Genomic DNA, 16,450 nt, shown 5'->3' on the forward strand with positions numbered 1-16,450 from the left:
AACCACTCTCTCGGGAGTGGTGGTCTTGGGTTTCTTGGACCTCTTCTGCGTGGGAGAGTGGTGGGGGTAGGGGGCTCGGGACTCTGCCAAGTCCTGGGCAATTCTTGGTTGCTAGGGTGAACAGCCTCTAGCGGGGTTGGCTGCCTCTCGCCCTTTGGCAATGGGCACCCCATCTGAGGTCTACCTCCTGCTCGGACAGACGCGCAGTTGTCGACAAAATGTGCAGCCTCGGGTCTTCGGTACTCTTGGGGCCTGCGGGTGGGTTGATCTCCTTGATCTATCTCTATCTGCCTTTGGCTCCTGGGGGCTGTCATTGCGGCTTCCCACCCTTATTATCAAATACACTTCGTGACAAAGTCACATACACAGACACTCAGTTTCGCTCAGACCCACACACACACAAACACACAACAAGAAGACTGTTGATTTATGTATCTGTGCATTTTCTGATTTTTGTGTACCAGTTGCTGTATGTTTTGTTTTTTGTTGCAGCAGTTGACAGTACGGGGTCTGATCATTATCTAATTACAGTCATAGACAAACAATCTGACATAATAATAGATGAACAGTTGTTTCTATCAGTATCTTCCCTTGTCTTTATTAAACAAACTGGGTATCTATTCACAGTCCAGGCTGTATTATAACAGTGACCATAAACACATAACAGTAAGGAGATGCATCACTATGGATGATATAATGATTAACATCCTTTTGTCTTTCCACTCCAGCTGAGAGATAAAATTCCTGGCACATGGAAACTTTATGTCATTATTGTTTCTCCTCTTTTAAACTTTACATTGGGTCAGTGTCAAATGTGCCAAAAAGGAGACATATGCTGTTACTTTTTTCAACAAGTCATGGACTGGAACTTTAAATATATAGCATCTTATTTAATTATATATATTATATTATCACTAAATCATGGCATTTCAAATTATTTTCATTTAATTTAAATGCATTGGTTAGGATTTCAGATATGCTTTTACCTTCGTAAGATATTTGGTCATATCGTAATAATTTTATTAAGTTATGCACTTTGTTATATTTATGTTGTGTTTAATCTTGTTTTTTAATGTCTGCTTCAAAGAGAAATTGGTATTAATGTTCAAAGTTTGTTAAAGAAAGATATTTTGGAAAATGGATTAATCTGGGTTCATTAATCATTTCATTTGGCTCTCTATGTGCGTATGACATTAGAAGCGCTGCAAAAAAACAGAAAAAAATATCAATCTGCCTCTATGTATATATGTGTATATATACACACACACACACACACACACAGGGTTCGGTACGCATATGTATCGAACAATACAAAATTTTTCATTTATTTTATCAACTTTCCTTCTGACAATGCTGTCTGTGTTGAAAGCTCAATGGATCTGCGTTCGACTACTCCGCCTAGGCTGCACTGTCGAGTGCAGATCCACTGAGCACAGCGCAAGCTAGCAAGAAAGAAGCTAAGCTCAATGCAACATGGCAACTGCCTCAACGCTAGCCGAAATTGAACCTCCCCCACCCTCATTCAGATCTGGCGTTTGGAACTATTTTGGTTTTCATGTGAAGTATGACCCTGAAGGTAAGCCTGTCATGGACAAAAGTAGAACAGTATGTCGGATGTGCCACACAATGCTCAATTGGTGGGAACTAGTGTGTTAGCGCAGTTAGCTTGTTAACGTGTTGATGCCTTCCAGCCCCACGCCCGGGGCGATCCGCGGTAGCCCGTTAACGGAGATTTGCCGTGTTGTGGCGTTAACATCATTTCAACGAGATTAACGCTGACAGCACTAGTGGCAACACAACGAATATGACTGCACATTTACTCCAACATCATCCTAGTGCAAAGACAAGTGGAAGCAGACAAAAACAGCAAGCACGCATGCTACAAAAAACATGAATGAATAAAGTTACGTTGAAACCAAGCACACCATTGTTTTTCTTGTGACATTACCAATAAGTTTGATGTGTCACATGGCCCTCTTCCTATTGAAAAAACAAAAGTTGTATCCAAGATGGCCGACTTCTAAATGGCCACCATGGTCACCACCCATCTTGAGGAGTTTGCCCCCTCACATATACTAATGTGCCACAAACAGGACTTTAATATCACCAACCATTCCCATTTTATTAGGGGGTATCCATATAAATGACCCACCCTGTACATATACATATATGTATTTCTTCTACATAAAATGAAAAGTATTCTACTTTCACATAGAAATAATTTTCATACAGTTTCTTCTTGGGGGCTAATTCAATTAACTTAGAAGGAAAAAACTTCATTCAGAGGGGGTGTTACTAAAAAAATGATAAGGTTTAGACTGTGAGCCAGCCAAGTAGATGAATTAAATGCTTTTATTTCGCAACTTCATTCACAGCACTGTTGGTAAACTCTTAAGCTACATTGGAAGCAATGACCAGAAACCAAAGATGGTGACTAGAAAGCAAAAAAAGCGAATGATATTCCATGACTTCAAGCAACTACAGATGAAATACCCGTGGATGCCACAAAGTGGACAAGCATAGAAATAAACCTTTCTGGTGTCCATTCTTCTCACAGAACAAAGGATACCATAAGTTGAATACGAGTGTGAGAAAACACCTTATTTCAAGCAAATATCTGAGCTGCTGGAGAGAGTTTAAAAGGGGAAGAAAAATTGACAACATATTTAAACAGATTGTGAAAACAATCCCATCTGTCGCCTTTGGCTCAGCACCACTTGCCAGATGGAGCACTTATCATTAAGAATGTTAACTGCAAGATTGCTGCCAATTGGCTCCTTCATGGTTCCTTTTCTCCTGTGAGTGAAGCACCAAATAAAAGGCTTGACATTATTTAATAATTTTTGTATTAAAGTAGTGCCAGTTAAAGTAATCTATAAACCCAGGGAGAACAGAGTGAGCTGGATCAGCTGAAAAATGTTCAGCCACATAGCATAGCTACTCTCAGGCTCTGCTCAGGTGAGGAAATTAAAAATGTGGGCAGTTCATACGTCCCAGGCAAAATCAATCTTTAATTAAGTACATCAGTGCATCTTTAAGAAGCATGAATTATTGCACAGGATTAGAAAAATTAACAGAGCATAAGAAGACACGCTAATTTCAATTTGCCACCTTTTTCCATAACTCAGGTAAAATTTAGGTGAAGGCGTCATTACAATAGCTTCAGAACAACTGACTGTTCTTTAAGTTATACTTCGTAATTATAAATATACACTGATTGGTTTGTAATTAGGCCTTCCAACAAATTAATGTATTCTCTCAAAACTAAAGTTTCTCCATTAAAAACACAGGAGAGATCTTGGTTTGTGAAGCTGCCATGTTGCCCTGACATCTTAAACACAGTGACTGAGATAGACACCACAGTGACACCTAATTTTTTATCTGTTTGGCTAGAGGCTAGCAACAAACGTAGTATGCCGAAGACAAAGGAGAAGAGAACTCATAGGTGTTCGCAACGCAAATATTAATTTGTGTCTGCACCTTCGACTCATGATATGAAGGATCATTTATCCCCAAGGAAGGGGTCCCCTTCACCAAATAAGCAAAAATGTAAAGGAAAGAGGTTGTTTTGTATTAACTGGTGTCACAGATTAACTAGTGTTGATCAAACAGATTGGTTGTAGAATTGCTTCTCAGGAGCCACTACCAACAAAGCAGGAATGTGGTGAATACTTTGTCTTTACAAATGTGTGATGAACCGAAGATTTGAACCAAAATTTTGATTCATCAGTCCATAAAACCTCCTTCCAGTCTTCCATTGGCAGTGTTTCATGGCCCAGGCAAGCCTATTTGTCTTATTATGACGTCTTAGCAATGGCTGTCTTGCTGCAACTCGTCCTGTCAAACCTGCAGCTGGAAGTCTTCTCTTCGCAGTTGAAACTGAGTCATGCTTACTATGACCACTATTAAGCTGTGCTTGAAGCTGTTGTCCTGTGAGCAGCCTATCACGCAAACTGTTAACTCTCAGAAACGTGTCCTCTGATTTAGTTGTGGCTTTGGGTCTGTCAGACCTTTTCCTGTTAGTTTGTTTCTGAGAGACTTTTGATGGAGAAGAAAACTGTACTTACAGGCACTTTGATGTTCTTTGCAATTTCTCTGTAGGAAACACCTACATGTTATGATGGTCTGTCTCTCTTCCATTGTTAATCGCCTTTTTCTCACCATTTTTGTAGCAACACACTACTTTCTGCAGTACAATACTGTAGATTTCAAGGCTTGATCAACCTCTATTGCTGAGGAACAGCTTTAAATTGTTAATCTATGTTGTGTTCCCTGAAAAAGGCCTCTTTGTATAATTCTGATATTTTTCACTTTTGGTTAACCGTACCTTTAAAACAAACAAACAAAAACATTTGTACCTTTGTACTAGAGCTGGGCGATAGAACGATAACGATATGTATTGCGAAATAACCTTTTCTCGATAGAAAAGTTAAACTATTGCGATAGGCCTCATCTCTCTTGTCCTCTTAAAAAAAAGAAAAAGCAGAACAGCCAATCAAAATCAAGTAGCGCAGAGCCGAACCAATCACAGCCGAAGCGTCACGTCACGTGACTTGTTACGTACAGCACAAGTGCCAAGCCGCACATACTTGTTTGGGAAGCAGCCAGCCGCTGCTGTAATGGAGGAAATGAGTGTGGCGACTAGAGAAAAATCAACCGAGAGCGTGACCGAAGGTTACCGAAGAGAAAACAGATGATGGTTCCAATGCCGGAGAGATTGTCGAACGGAAGAGCCACAGAAGTTCCGTAGTGTGAAGGTATTTCGGCTATTTCAAGTCTGACAAAAACAGAGAAACGTGCACTGTAAATTGTGCCGAAAGCAAGTCTGGAAATACAATAAAGCGGTGCATGCTCAATCTCTGACTGGAAGCGCTAATTCGTCATTCGGCTTTTGTCAGACTAAAGTAACTGTTAACACTGTTTGAAAAGCTCAGCTATACAACAAGGAGAGATTGAGAATTTCCTTTTAGTTCTCAGTTTATTTGATATTGACAAAAGTTAGTCAATTTTGTCTGTTCTTCTGTAAAACAAACTAAGATTTATTTTTAGAATTAATATTTTGTTTCTAAGTGGAATTGACAATTTAGTCTGTTTTGTTTGTTCTATTTTGAAACTTAAACGCTTTAGCAGCTGCCTTTTGTGTAGTTTGCAATATTTGCCTTTATTTATCTGAAAAAGTCTCATGTTCCTTAAGTACATCTGCCCTGTTGAACTTATTATGGGAAATAAATATTTAAATCAAAACAAGCTGCTGATTATTTCACATTTTACTTGTGAGCAACGGCACATTTAAATCTTATATCGTGATATATATTGTTATTGCCTGAAATGAAAAAAACATATCGTGATATAAAAAAATCTTATATCGCCCAGCTCTACTTTGACCATTTCAAACTATTCATTGGACTTGAACGACATGAACTGTAATAAATAACTGGGAAAAATTGGGGGGTTCTAAAACTTTTGACTGGAAGTTTATATTTGTCAAAGTTACATGCTTCAAAACATTAAACCAATCTTAGCATTAGACAAAAATAATCTGCGTAAATACAAAATCCAGGTTTTCAATAATGATTTCATTTATTAAGGGAAAAAGCTAGCCAACCTTCCTGGTCCTATATGAAAAATCAACTGCCCCCTAAACCTAAGAGATGGTTGTACCACCCCTGGCAGCAAGGGTCAAGCACTTGTGATAAACGGCAATGAGTCTTTCACATCGATGTGGAGGAACTTTGGCCCACAATTTTTGGCAGAATTGTTTTCATTCTGGCACATTCAAGGGTTTTGTCCCACCAGTCTGCAGAATATTTCCCCAAAAGTCTTGTGTATCATCAAAATGTGTTTTGACTTGTGTTCATTTTGGCCAGCTATGGAACTCTCCCTTGGTTATTTTTTCCCAGTGTACGTCTCATTGCTGAATCAAGAACACTAACCTTAACTGAGACAAGTGAGGCCTGGAGATATTGTTCCGGATTCTGACACCTTATCCAGGAGGTCACGACCCAATGTGTTATTAGAATCATTTTGATAGAAAGTTTGAAAGTTTGCCACAGTTTTCTCCATTTTAGTGGATAAGGGCTCTTACCTTGGTTTCCCTGGAGTCCCAAAGCCTTAGAAAGGACTTTGTAACCATTTCCAAAATCACAAATGTCAATGATTTTGTTTCTCATCAGTTCTTACGCTTGTTTAATTTTATCAGACAGGTTAAACTTGAATTACTTCTCAGTTCAAGAGTTTTGACAGCAATCAGGGTAGGGTGCAGATAGTGAAACTGATATTCACTGTGATTAATCATAGTTAATTCATTTTAGTCACTCGTTGGTAAAACACCCCATGTTACAACCCTGTTGACAACAGCCAGCTGCGTAGAGGCCACAAAGGTGACATTTAGGTCTTTAGGTCGTGGCAAAATTCACTTTTTTTCTCCTTTCATTGTTTATTTTGTTTTTGTTTTGTTTGGAAAGGAGATTGTGTCAAAGTCACATGCACTCTACTGGAAACTGGGCACAGTTGGAATCCTGCAATCTAAAGTGCCTTTATAAAGTGCCTTAAGTGCCTTTGTTTATAGGTGCAGCTATTTTTTCTGTCACTTTCAGTTTTTTATATGTTTCAATGATGAAAGCTTCTGCTTTAAAAAGCATAATAACATAATAGTTCACAAGCAGAGCTGGATTGAGGTTTAGGATCTTCTAAACTAAAAGAAACAGGATGAAATAATTTGGAATTTATTTTGGGTAAAGTCCTATATTATTCCCATGTATAGGCAGATTGTGGTTGTGAATTGCTCCTGCATGAAACTCAGTGTGAGAACTTCACATGGTCTTCAGTAATCAAACATATGTAGCTATGCAGCATTAAAAAAAATGGGTCTCATTGGCTGACTTTAAAAGGTTTTCCTCCAGTACACATTACTACCTACAAGCTGCAAGACTTGTAGTTAGGTGTCATTTAGCGGTGTTAAGCCTATTGCCAAAGGAAAATGTCTGGGTATACAAACACAGACACACACACACTTGAGCCATTAAGGCCAGCAGGAAGTCGATTTGCCAGTCCTGATAAATTGAAACATGGCTTTAGAGAAGTGCCAGTGCTCTCTGCCTTCATAAAAGCATTAAAAATGCAAAGCAGGGGGCTTTCAGCAGCTGCCATTGCTCACCTTGAATTTGAAGATAAATACTGCACTGAAATGCCTAAGTGGCTGGGGCTGCAAGGAAAATCAGAAAGCAGCTTAATCCTCAAGATCTCCAGCAGTGTTCTCGGCACATGTCTGGGGCCAAACTGCCACTGTGTTCTAACTAGAGATGGACCGATCCGATATTACGTATCGGTGTCGGTCCGATACTGACCTAAAATACTGGATCGCATATCGGAGAGAAATAAAAAATGTAATCCGATCCATTAAATATCAAAAAAGCACCTCACAAAACTTGCTACATGGCGTAACTTGGCTCATAACCGTAGCACGTTGGAGCAGTATGCATCACATGATAGAGCGGCTGTGGCATGCGAGACCTGTCAGCGGTCTGGTTGAGTATTTGTAGCCTCGCTACCAAACCGGCATTTCATCTCTGAGAAAGTTATCCAAGAGAGAAGTAAAGCAAGTGTGTAAGTTCATCTCTGAATGTTTGTAAAGCATTCCAGCGTTAAGCTTAACAACCGATATATGGAGCGACTGCCTCTTCTCTCCCTCCCTCTCCTGCTGCTACTTCAATCATGAAACTGATCAATGATCGGCTTTTCTGTCGCAAGTCCGTCTCTCGTTTGTTTTTGGCCCACTTTGCACCAGAAAGAGGAAACCAGCGGCTGAACAACAGCAGCACGTTTAAGCTTGATAATCTGTTGTTAGAATTTATTTAATATTACTTTCTACACCAGGATCTTTTTCTAGCTGACGGCTGGTAACTGTGCAGGGGCGGATCTAGCAAAGTTTAGCCAGGGGGGCCGATAGGGCATGAACAGGGAAAAGGGGGCACAAAGATATCCTTTTCTTTCTTGTTCTCATTTAAAATGTCGAGCTTTTAATAAATAATTACTGAATTTTACACCCAAAGTTTTGATCTGATGTAAAATGTATAGAAGTCCATTACTGTATATAGTAACTGTTAAGTCTAATATACCCTAGTAAGCTATAGTACTTTTTCCATCTGTGCAGTCTGCAGTTCAGTTGAAGAAAGATGTTGAATCTATTTAATTATTCTTGAAAAATAATTTATTTCTGTGCATTTTTTTTTTCCACGCTGCATCAAATTAAAGTTGATTACGTCGATTAATAGTCACAGCGGCAATGATCACGTTGTCTGCCGCTAATCTTAGTATATCACCCTTTGCGATTTATTTTTTATTATTTATTTATTTTAATACTCTGGTTCAAAAATGTTGCGCTGTGAAAAGGACACTTCAAATCCAACAAATGGTGCATGTCCCACAAACTGCAGTATTTAGTTAGTTATAGGTGCAAAAACTTGGTGACAGGTAGGAGAGAATCAAAACAGAATTCAACCCAGTCTTAATGAGCTACTGTGGAAACAGCGCTTCCAACCCCACAGAACTATTGTTTTTTTAACTATGCAATGACAAGATTATTCACAGCTGATAGCTATTTATACAGTTTCTATAGAGTTTTTGTGATTGTGCAATCAAAGTAACATCCTCATGATATGAGTCTGTGGGAAGCTGCAGGAGCCATCAGGATGATGAATAAATAAATAAACACTTCAATAATATGATCTGTTAAATATATTAAGTAGTTGTCTTAACAGTGGTTTTACAAATAATTTATAAATTACATGATTTTAAAATGCAGGAACTTGCCGGCTGTGAACCACCTGTATTTTTAAACTTTCCTGTGACCTGGTGAATCGCTGCAGTAACTTGAAGGCCAAAACCAACACAGCAAAAGAGAGCACAGACTATCATAAGTGGATTCTTTTGTCACAAATTAGGTGACCATTCAAACAGCTCTCCGACCCCTCACAGAAGGCCAACGACTTCCAAACTCCAGCCCAAATATCATCTCTATGTTTGCCGTTATTCTAACGTGTGCGTGTTAAAAGGTGCAGGAATTGACTGATACAAAGTATTTACGGAAAATGTCATAAAAACAATCCTCGTCTTTGTGTTTTCCAGAAGTTTATGGCAAAATTAAAATGAGCGATTTTAGCATTTTTTTTTTTTGTCCTCTAATATCCCATTTTCAGGAAGGCGCCACGAGGTTGCTTCGTTTGTTTGCTCATTCCTGTCGCACATTTTCATAGACATCAACCCAGCCCCGATAAAACCCCAAAACAGCTGATAAGAGTTACACACCCACAGATATTGATCAAGTTAACACTGGTCTAACAGACTTTAATTTGTATGGTTTCAAAGTTAAAACAGAGCTTGAAAAAACATCCCCCTTTGAGTTACAAGAACTGGACTAAACAATGTCCAAAGGATAACTCTGAAACACCTTCATTAAGCAAAAAGAATACACGATAAAATAAATCGTTGAAAGTTTGGCCTCTCTTAACAAAATTTTGAGAAATAATGGGTCACTCAAGACTTTTCCACAATATAAGAGTTTAAAGAAATCTAAAGAATAAATCAGCCTAAAAGAAGGAATGAAGGACATGCTCATAATTAAAACAAAAAGTCTGAGGAGGGAACAACCCAGCGGGCAAAATGAAAAATTAAGTTCTACCAGTCTCAGAAATAATCTCCACATCTGGTTTGGGATCTATGAGGAAGTTTATATGCAAGTATAATATTTTTCTGTATTTATTTATCTTTTTCTTTTTTTTTCAAAATGTATCTATTTATTTGTTTAGATTGAAATGGATGAATGAAGGACTGTTTATTTGAAATAGTTTTGGTGATTTGCAGTATAAAAAGTCTGAATGATCAAATTAACTGTAAAACTAATTTCTATCAAAAGAATTGAAATGAAAAGGAAATTCAGTTCAATTCAATTCAATTTAGCAGCTGACTGCTAGCTGACTGCTAGCTGACTGCTAGCTGACTGCTAGCTGACTGCTAGCTGACTGCTAGCTGACTGCTAGCTGACTGCTAGCTGAAAGCGGCAATTTTGAGTGACTGTCTCTGTGCCTAGAACGATGGGGGAACAATGGGGAAAAGAACTACACTTTGCAATATCTGAGAATGTTTGGCAAACTGTCTGGAAACTACAGTCATCATCTACAAATTACTAGACTTGGAGACACTTTTGTTGTAAAAACACAACACGCTTCTTTATAATGCCTAAACAGAACTCTAAACTGACTAGCAATCACCAGGTTTGCTGGTGCAAGTGTGAACTAGCTCATGATTATTTCCAATGTCTTCAGTTCTAATCTCCCTAATAACCTTACAAATCTGTGCTTAGGACTTATTCCAGAACTTTTAACTGTACAGATAAATACTTTGTGAAAGTTGTTACCAACCAGCAAAAAAAGAAATCCTCAAAACTAGCTTTTTATTTATTGATATTATGAAAAACATGTGTATATATATATATTAAAGCAGATGACATATGCTATAAATCTCCAAAAGGACTTAGAAAGTAGGGCTGTGCGATATGATGAAATATATTGGATGATTAAATTAAAACAACTAACGTTTCATATTATACGCTATCGTTTGTTTCGTTGTGTTGCAAAATACACTGTTTACAGAAATATTTTTTCATCGTTTGGATGGTCAACACGTGGGTGCAGCACAGAGAATACCAGCATGGCCAGTGAAGATGAGGCAGAACCAGCCCATATGGAAAAGAAATAGAAAAAACTGCATCAGATGTGGCCTACTTCATATAGTGAATCATAGAAGGCTTATATGATTTAGTCATGAAAGTGGCCACTTTCATGTATTGTTTTAGTAAGTTTTCAAAACATACAAGTTTCATTTATATACTTTTTCTAGGGATCTTATATCTTTTTTTCACTCTTGTATGGTTTTCATACAAGTTTCACACAAGACAGATACAAACTTTATAAGATTTATATATATCTTTTCCATATGGGAGGTAGCTCCAAACAGAAAAAAGCAGTCAAAAAACGAGGGGCTACCTCTGTAGCATGGAAATGGTTTGGTTATGAAAAGTCTGACACGGACCAGATAAAACTGTACTCTGCAATTATGCTGCAAACCGGTCCCCACCTCAGACTCAAACACAGCAAATCTCTTCTACCACCGACGCAAAAATCATGTGAAAGAGTATGAAGAGAGTTTACGGATGAGAAGAAAAAAAGAGCCGCCAGGTGCTCCAAATAAACCTTAGACTCAAACGTTAGAGCAGGCTTTTCCCCGCAGCACGCCGCGTAATAAATACTCACAAAGAAAATGCCGGCCCGAGATTCACAGAATTTACAGAAAACGCACTATTTCGTGATATAAATGCTTCAATCGCTATCAGCTTGACTCTAAAGTGCTGTACTGTATGTTTGTAAGTTTTCTCCCCAACAAACACAACAATGTCGACCAAACATCATCACCTGTGGGTGCATTCGGCTTGATTCTATAGTACTGCATTTATGTTTCTACAAGGTTTGAACTTAGAGTTTAAACAAGAGAAAAAAGTGTGAAAATGTTCCTGCCTGTCTGAGAAAAGTGTATAAAGTGTGTAGTGAGGGTCTTTACAGCCTTAAAACATCTATAATAATTGTAAAAAATAAAGTCGGCTACTTTGTGGATCATTTATCGCAGGTTATTGTTAGAACATAACTACCGCGATAACAAGGGACCACTGTAGTTATATATAGTTAGCTAGTGAAGCAGACTGCAAAACCTTGATGATCACACAATTTTTTTTAATTATTTTTATTTTTTTTTGCAGACAGGGAATACTGTATATGATTTCGTTGATTTTATCCCAAAATCTCTTGTTTCTTCCTTTTCTGTGGATGTTACCTGTTGTTTGACTGTTTAATTTGGAAAATAGAAGAAAAAAAAAACAAAAAACTATCACCATGTGGGCAAAAATACGTTTGCCTTAGAGGCCTGGATACAAAACACACACACACACACACACAACAAAACATAAAAACAACAACATATGTATATACATACATATACATATATAAATAAATAAATATGTACACTGATAATAACTTTGAGCCAAATGTGGTCATATCTAATCTGATATTTGTATTTGATTAGAAATGTACAGACTAGTGTCCAGCTTTAATCACAAGCGGCTTAACTTTTTACTTTAGCATCAACACCATCTGGAACCAGAAAGATGAAACCTTAAAAAAGTAGACCAAGTGACCGGTCGCAGAAAGTCAATAAATATGCCGTCTTTAGCTTAAAAAGAACAATAAATGCTCTCCATCCTTAAAGCACAGTGGGAGAAAGACCTTGGGATGACTATAACAGATGAACTCTGGCAATCTTTTCTCCAGAGGGTACACTCTTCTTCGATACGTGCCAGGCATGGGCTCCTTCAATTCAAGGTCCTACACCGATTACATATCTCCAAGGAAAAGTTAGCCAAGTTCTATCCAGGAGCTGACCCTCTGTGTAACAGATGTAAAGCAGAAACAGGTTCGCTCCTTCATACCTTTTGGACATGCCCCAATCTTCATAACTATTGGGTGTCTATATTTAACACTCTATAAGAGATGTGTAACGTTAAATATGATCCTTCTGCTCTAACGGCTATCTTTGGGGTGATACCTCAAGACATCACGTTGCCAAAATACTATTCGAATTCTATTGCCTTTGCTTCACTTATCGCAAGGCGCCTTATACTTTTAAGATGGAAGCTGGAAGCTCCTCCCACACATGAACAGTGGCTTGCAGAGCTCATGAGGTTTTTACATTTAGAAAAGATGAGATATACACTGGCAGGTTCAACCACCAAATTTCTTAAGGCATGGCAGCCATTCCTGATGTACATGGAAACATTTAAAATGACCACCTTATCATGACCGGATGCCATATCTCTATATCACTATCATAGTTAACTGTACACTGAATGTCCCTTATACATTTTATTTTTATATTTGTTTGTTGTTGTTTGTTTTTTGTTGTTTTGTAGGGGTTTCTTTGTTTGTTTTCTTTCTCTATTTCTGTTATCTTTTGGGGTATTGTAAATACTGAACAGCAAACTACTGTATGTTCAATGTTTTGTTATTAACATGCTGCTGTGACTGAAAATAAAATTTATAAAAAAAACAAACAATAAATGAACTGAGCAACATAGTCAAAAGTGTTTAACATTTCTTTGGATTACTCACTGTACTTCTGAGCCGACATGCTGGTTTTTAAATTCCTATTTATAACCACAAAATCTATACACATAAACAAAGTTATCTTTGCTAGAGATCAGAATTACTGAGCCTGAGGATTTTAATGAGTAACAGCATAGACCTGCTTTTAAAACATGTCTCTATGAAGTCCATCTGTTTAGTCTGTTCAAACTGGGTTTGTACCTTCCTACTCTTGTTTCTCACCAAATACAGTGAATCAAAAAGGAACAACTTTTTGATTCAAGTTCATTTTCTTCTCTTTTATTATTTTGAGTTCCACCAGGAGAACGCCTGTGTGTATTTTGTATGCAGTAACACTGTTTATATTGCGCTTGCATGAGATCACCGTGTGCAACGTACTGATAACCTTAGAAGAAGAGGGAACTAATGGGAACGCAGGTTCATTATTTGTAATCAATATGAATGTGTCAGTTAGCCAGTGACAACATGAGATACACTGTAATTAGAGTGGAGGAACAATAGAGCATGCAAACCTTTCGCACATTTTAGCTAATATGAGCTGGTTCCAGTGTGTCAGTACACACAGTGCCTCTTACTTGATGTTTCTTGGGCTCTGGTGACATCTCCTGTGGGATGAATTTGATCGGTCCTTTGATCTGCCTCCTGGACCTCTTGGTGCCATCTGGTAACGTCTCCATGGCAATATCAGCTTCATCGCTGCTGGCTTGGTCACACTCAGAGCATTGCCTAAGGAAATTGAAAACGACTTGACTCATTTAATTGAATTAATTAATTTTTTTTTTTTTTTTAAATCATACACCTAAATCTTCAGTCTTTAATGTAACGATTAGTTGATTGTGTTTACGAACAGACAATGCGGTGCACATCGCAAATTAGCTCGCATAGACACATTAGTTGTGCCGCTTAAGGACAGTATCTTAGCTAACAACCCCAACTACCAGATTCAACTTGTAATTGGCTAAAAAAAACATTGCTAGCTGTCAGTTTTTTCAAGCAATGTTGAAATTTGCACATTCCGACCCTTCAAATGCTTCAGGCTGTCCGCTCAGCGCAGCAACTGTTAATATAGAGCGTTATTAAATTTATTGCTAATGCAATCATATGGCACACTGACTTCTGAGGAAATTTTAGATGGCACTCGTCATCAAAAAAGTTGCCTACCCCTGGTCTAGCATAAACACAATATACAGTTCCCTGTTAGTGTAGGAAACGGAAATCAGCCGAGACAGCTCTGAAACATCTGCTTACATCTCGTTGAATTCATTTACGTAAATCAAAAAAGAGGAGCAGGTCATCTGCCTGGACAGTAAGAATCTGCCCCGCTCACATTAAAAATTATTGCGAGTTGTGCTTCTTTTCTCCATGCTGAGCCATTACAACCGATGTTAGAGTTTCCCACCTGCTGAATGTCATTTTAACCCCTGACTGTTCAGATGTGGAGACAAACTAACACTCTACAACGTAGGCAACAGAAAATAGCTATTTTTTTAAATTATTTTACTCATTGTTTTCTATATAATAGAATCAAGCTGAGTACATTATGAGTACATTAAAATTAGAATGTAGATTTGAATAACATTTGTATTCTAATGTAGTATTAATTCAAAAATTAAATACAAAAATATGAATACTGCAGAAGATTAAATTACTTTTGCATAAAAACAGAATAGGTCGAATTGTCATTCAAGGAGCTAATTTTTACTTTTTCACTTTTAACTGAGTAAAGAAGTTTAGTATTTTTTAACACGGGTTTCTGTACTTTTGCTTAAGTAAAGAGTCTCAGTAAATTTGCCGCTTCTGGTTATTATAAATCTCTGGCTCTTTCCACAGCGTGTCTTTGTCCTGTCTTCTTCCCCTCACCCCCAACCAGTCGCTGCAGATGGCCGCCCCTCCCTGAGCCTGGTTCTGCTTGAGGTTCCTCCCTGTTAAAAGGGAGTTTTTACCTTCCCACTGTGGCCAAACTGCTTGTTCATAGGCGGTCATATGATTGTGGTTCACTCTGCTTTCTCTGAATTATTGTAGGATCTTTACTCTTCTTTTTAATATAAAGCCGCTTGAGGCAGCTGTTGTTGTGTGCTATATAAATAAAATTGAACAAACTGAATTGCACTTAAGGAAATGAGAAATGGGGCTGACGTGTGACTCTCACTAATGACTGTTTTGTGCCAGTTTTATCTCATATGACTCACAACAACGGATGCTGTCAGCTGCTCAAATTAGATCACTTTTCATGGTGTTTAGGGGAGAGCCTCAGGGTCCACTTAAACCCAACTTACCAATAGCTGTTCTTGGTCTTCTTGGGCATTCGTGTTAGCGGTGGCTCCAGGCAGCCCAGGTGGTAGTAGAGCTTGCATGTGTCACACAGTACAAGCAGATGTTGGTCCTGGTTTTTTTTACAAATTCCGCAGCTGCAGAAATACATCAGGTTTCAGTGAGTATGAGAAATAATGAGCATGAGAAAAGGTTGTTGCTTTTTGTTTTATAACGAAATTTCTCTAACTGTATAATGAATTCCAACAGGAAAGAGCGTCCGTGTTTTACAGATGATGTATCGCGCTCTTGATCTCCTCTGTACATATTGAAAACAATTTAATTCATCACTCCGTAACACCAATTGCCACTGATTTTCAGTCCAGTTATGCTATTTAAGTATAACCTCATTTCCCCATTTCCCTTCCTTAACCCTTTAAGACCTACCATAGAACCAAGTCCGCCAGAGCTTATATTATATTTTTACATGCTGTGGAGCCATTTTTGTGAGCATTTCAAGTTGCTATACATCAATACAACCATTATAGCCCAGATTTTAATAATATGTCTGCATTAAGTGCATAGTAATTATATAAATTGCAAAAAAGTGCAATAAACTACAAAAAAATTGAAAATGTTTTTGTTTTTTTAACATATATTTCTAGTTAGAGAAATTTAAGAGGCTTATCCCTCAAAACTGTAAATACAAAAAAGTTGCACAAAATAGTTTCCCACCACAGGAAATTTATTTTGAGTGTCTTCATAGTTTTATTTTTGAAATACACCAATTTTTATACACTGCAGGAAAAACGAAAATAAATATTATTGTGCAAATTTGCAAAAAAGCAGCATATGCATCAAAATAAACTATTTCCAGCAGTGCAATATGAGTCCTAAGCATCCCAGAAACCACACAGAAAGTCATAAAGTCAAAGATAACTTTTAAAAACACCAGTATAGGCTCATGAGGCTATATGGTAAAAAAAAACTAC

General features: G+C 37.8%; 1 protein-coding gene across 7 annotated transcripts in view; it reads right to left on the reverse strand.

The window, feature by feature from the left end:
* phf14 (PHD finger protein 14) overlaps positions 1-16,450 on the reverse strand; it is a 132,683-nt gene that overhangs the window by 59,293 nt on the left and 56,940 nt on the right. For 6 of the 7 annotated variants that reach the window (XM_085148943.1, XM_085148942.1, XM_085148945.1 and 3 more), the window contains exons 13-14: positions 15,485-15,616; positions 13,784-13,934 (exon numbers count right to left, since the gene is read on the reverse strand). In XM_085148943.1, the coding sequence (XP_085005069.1) occupies positions 13,784-13,934; positions 15,485-15,616 (283 nt within the window). Of the gene's footprint in view, positions 1-706; positions 11,895-13,783; positions 13,935-15,484; positions 15,617-16,450 lie in introns of those variants that run through there. The other variant, XM_085148947.1, reaches the window with a different exon arrangement.

The sequence above is a fragment of the Neolamprologus multifasciatus genome, chromosome 22 (assembly GCF_963576455.1).
Source record: "Neolamprologus multifasciatus chromosome 22, fNeoMul1.2, whole genome shotgun sequence".
Taxonomy (NCBI): Eukaryota; Metazoa; Chordata; class Actinopteri; order Cichliformes; family Cichlidae; genus Neolamprologus; species Neolamprologus multifasciatus.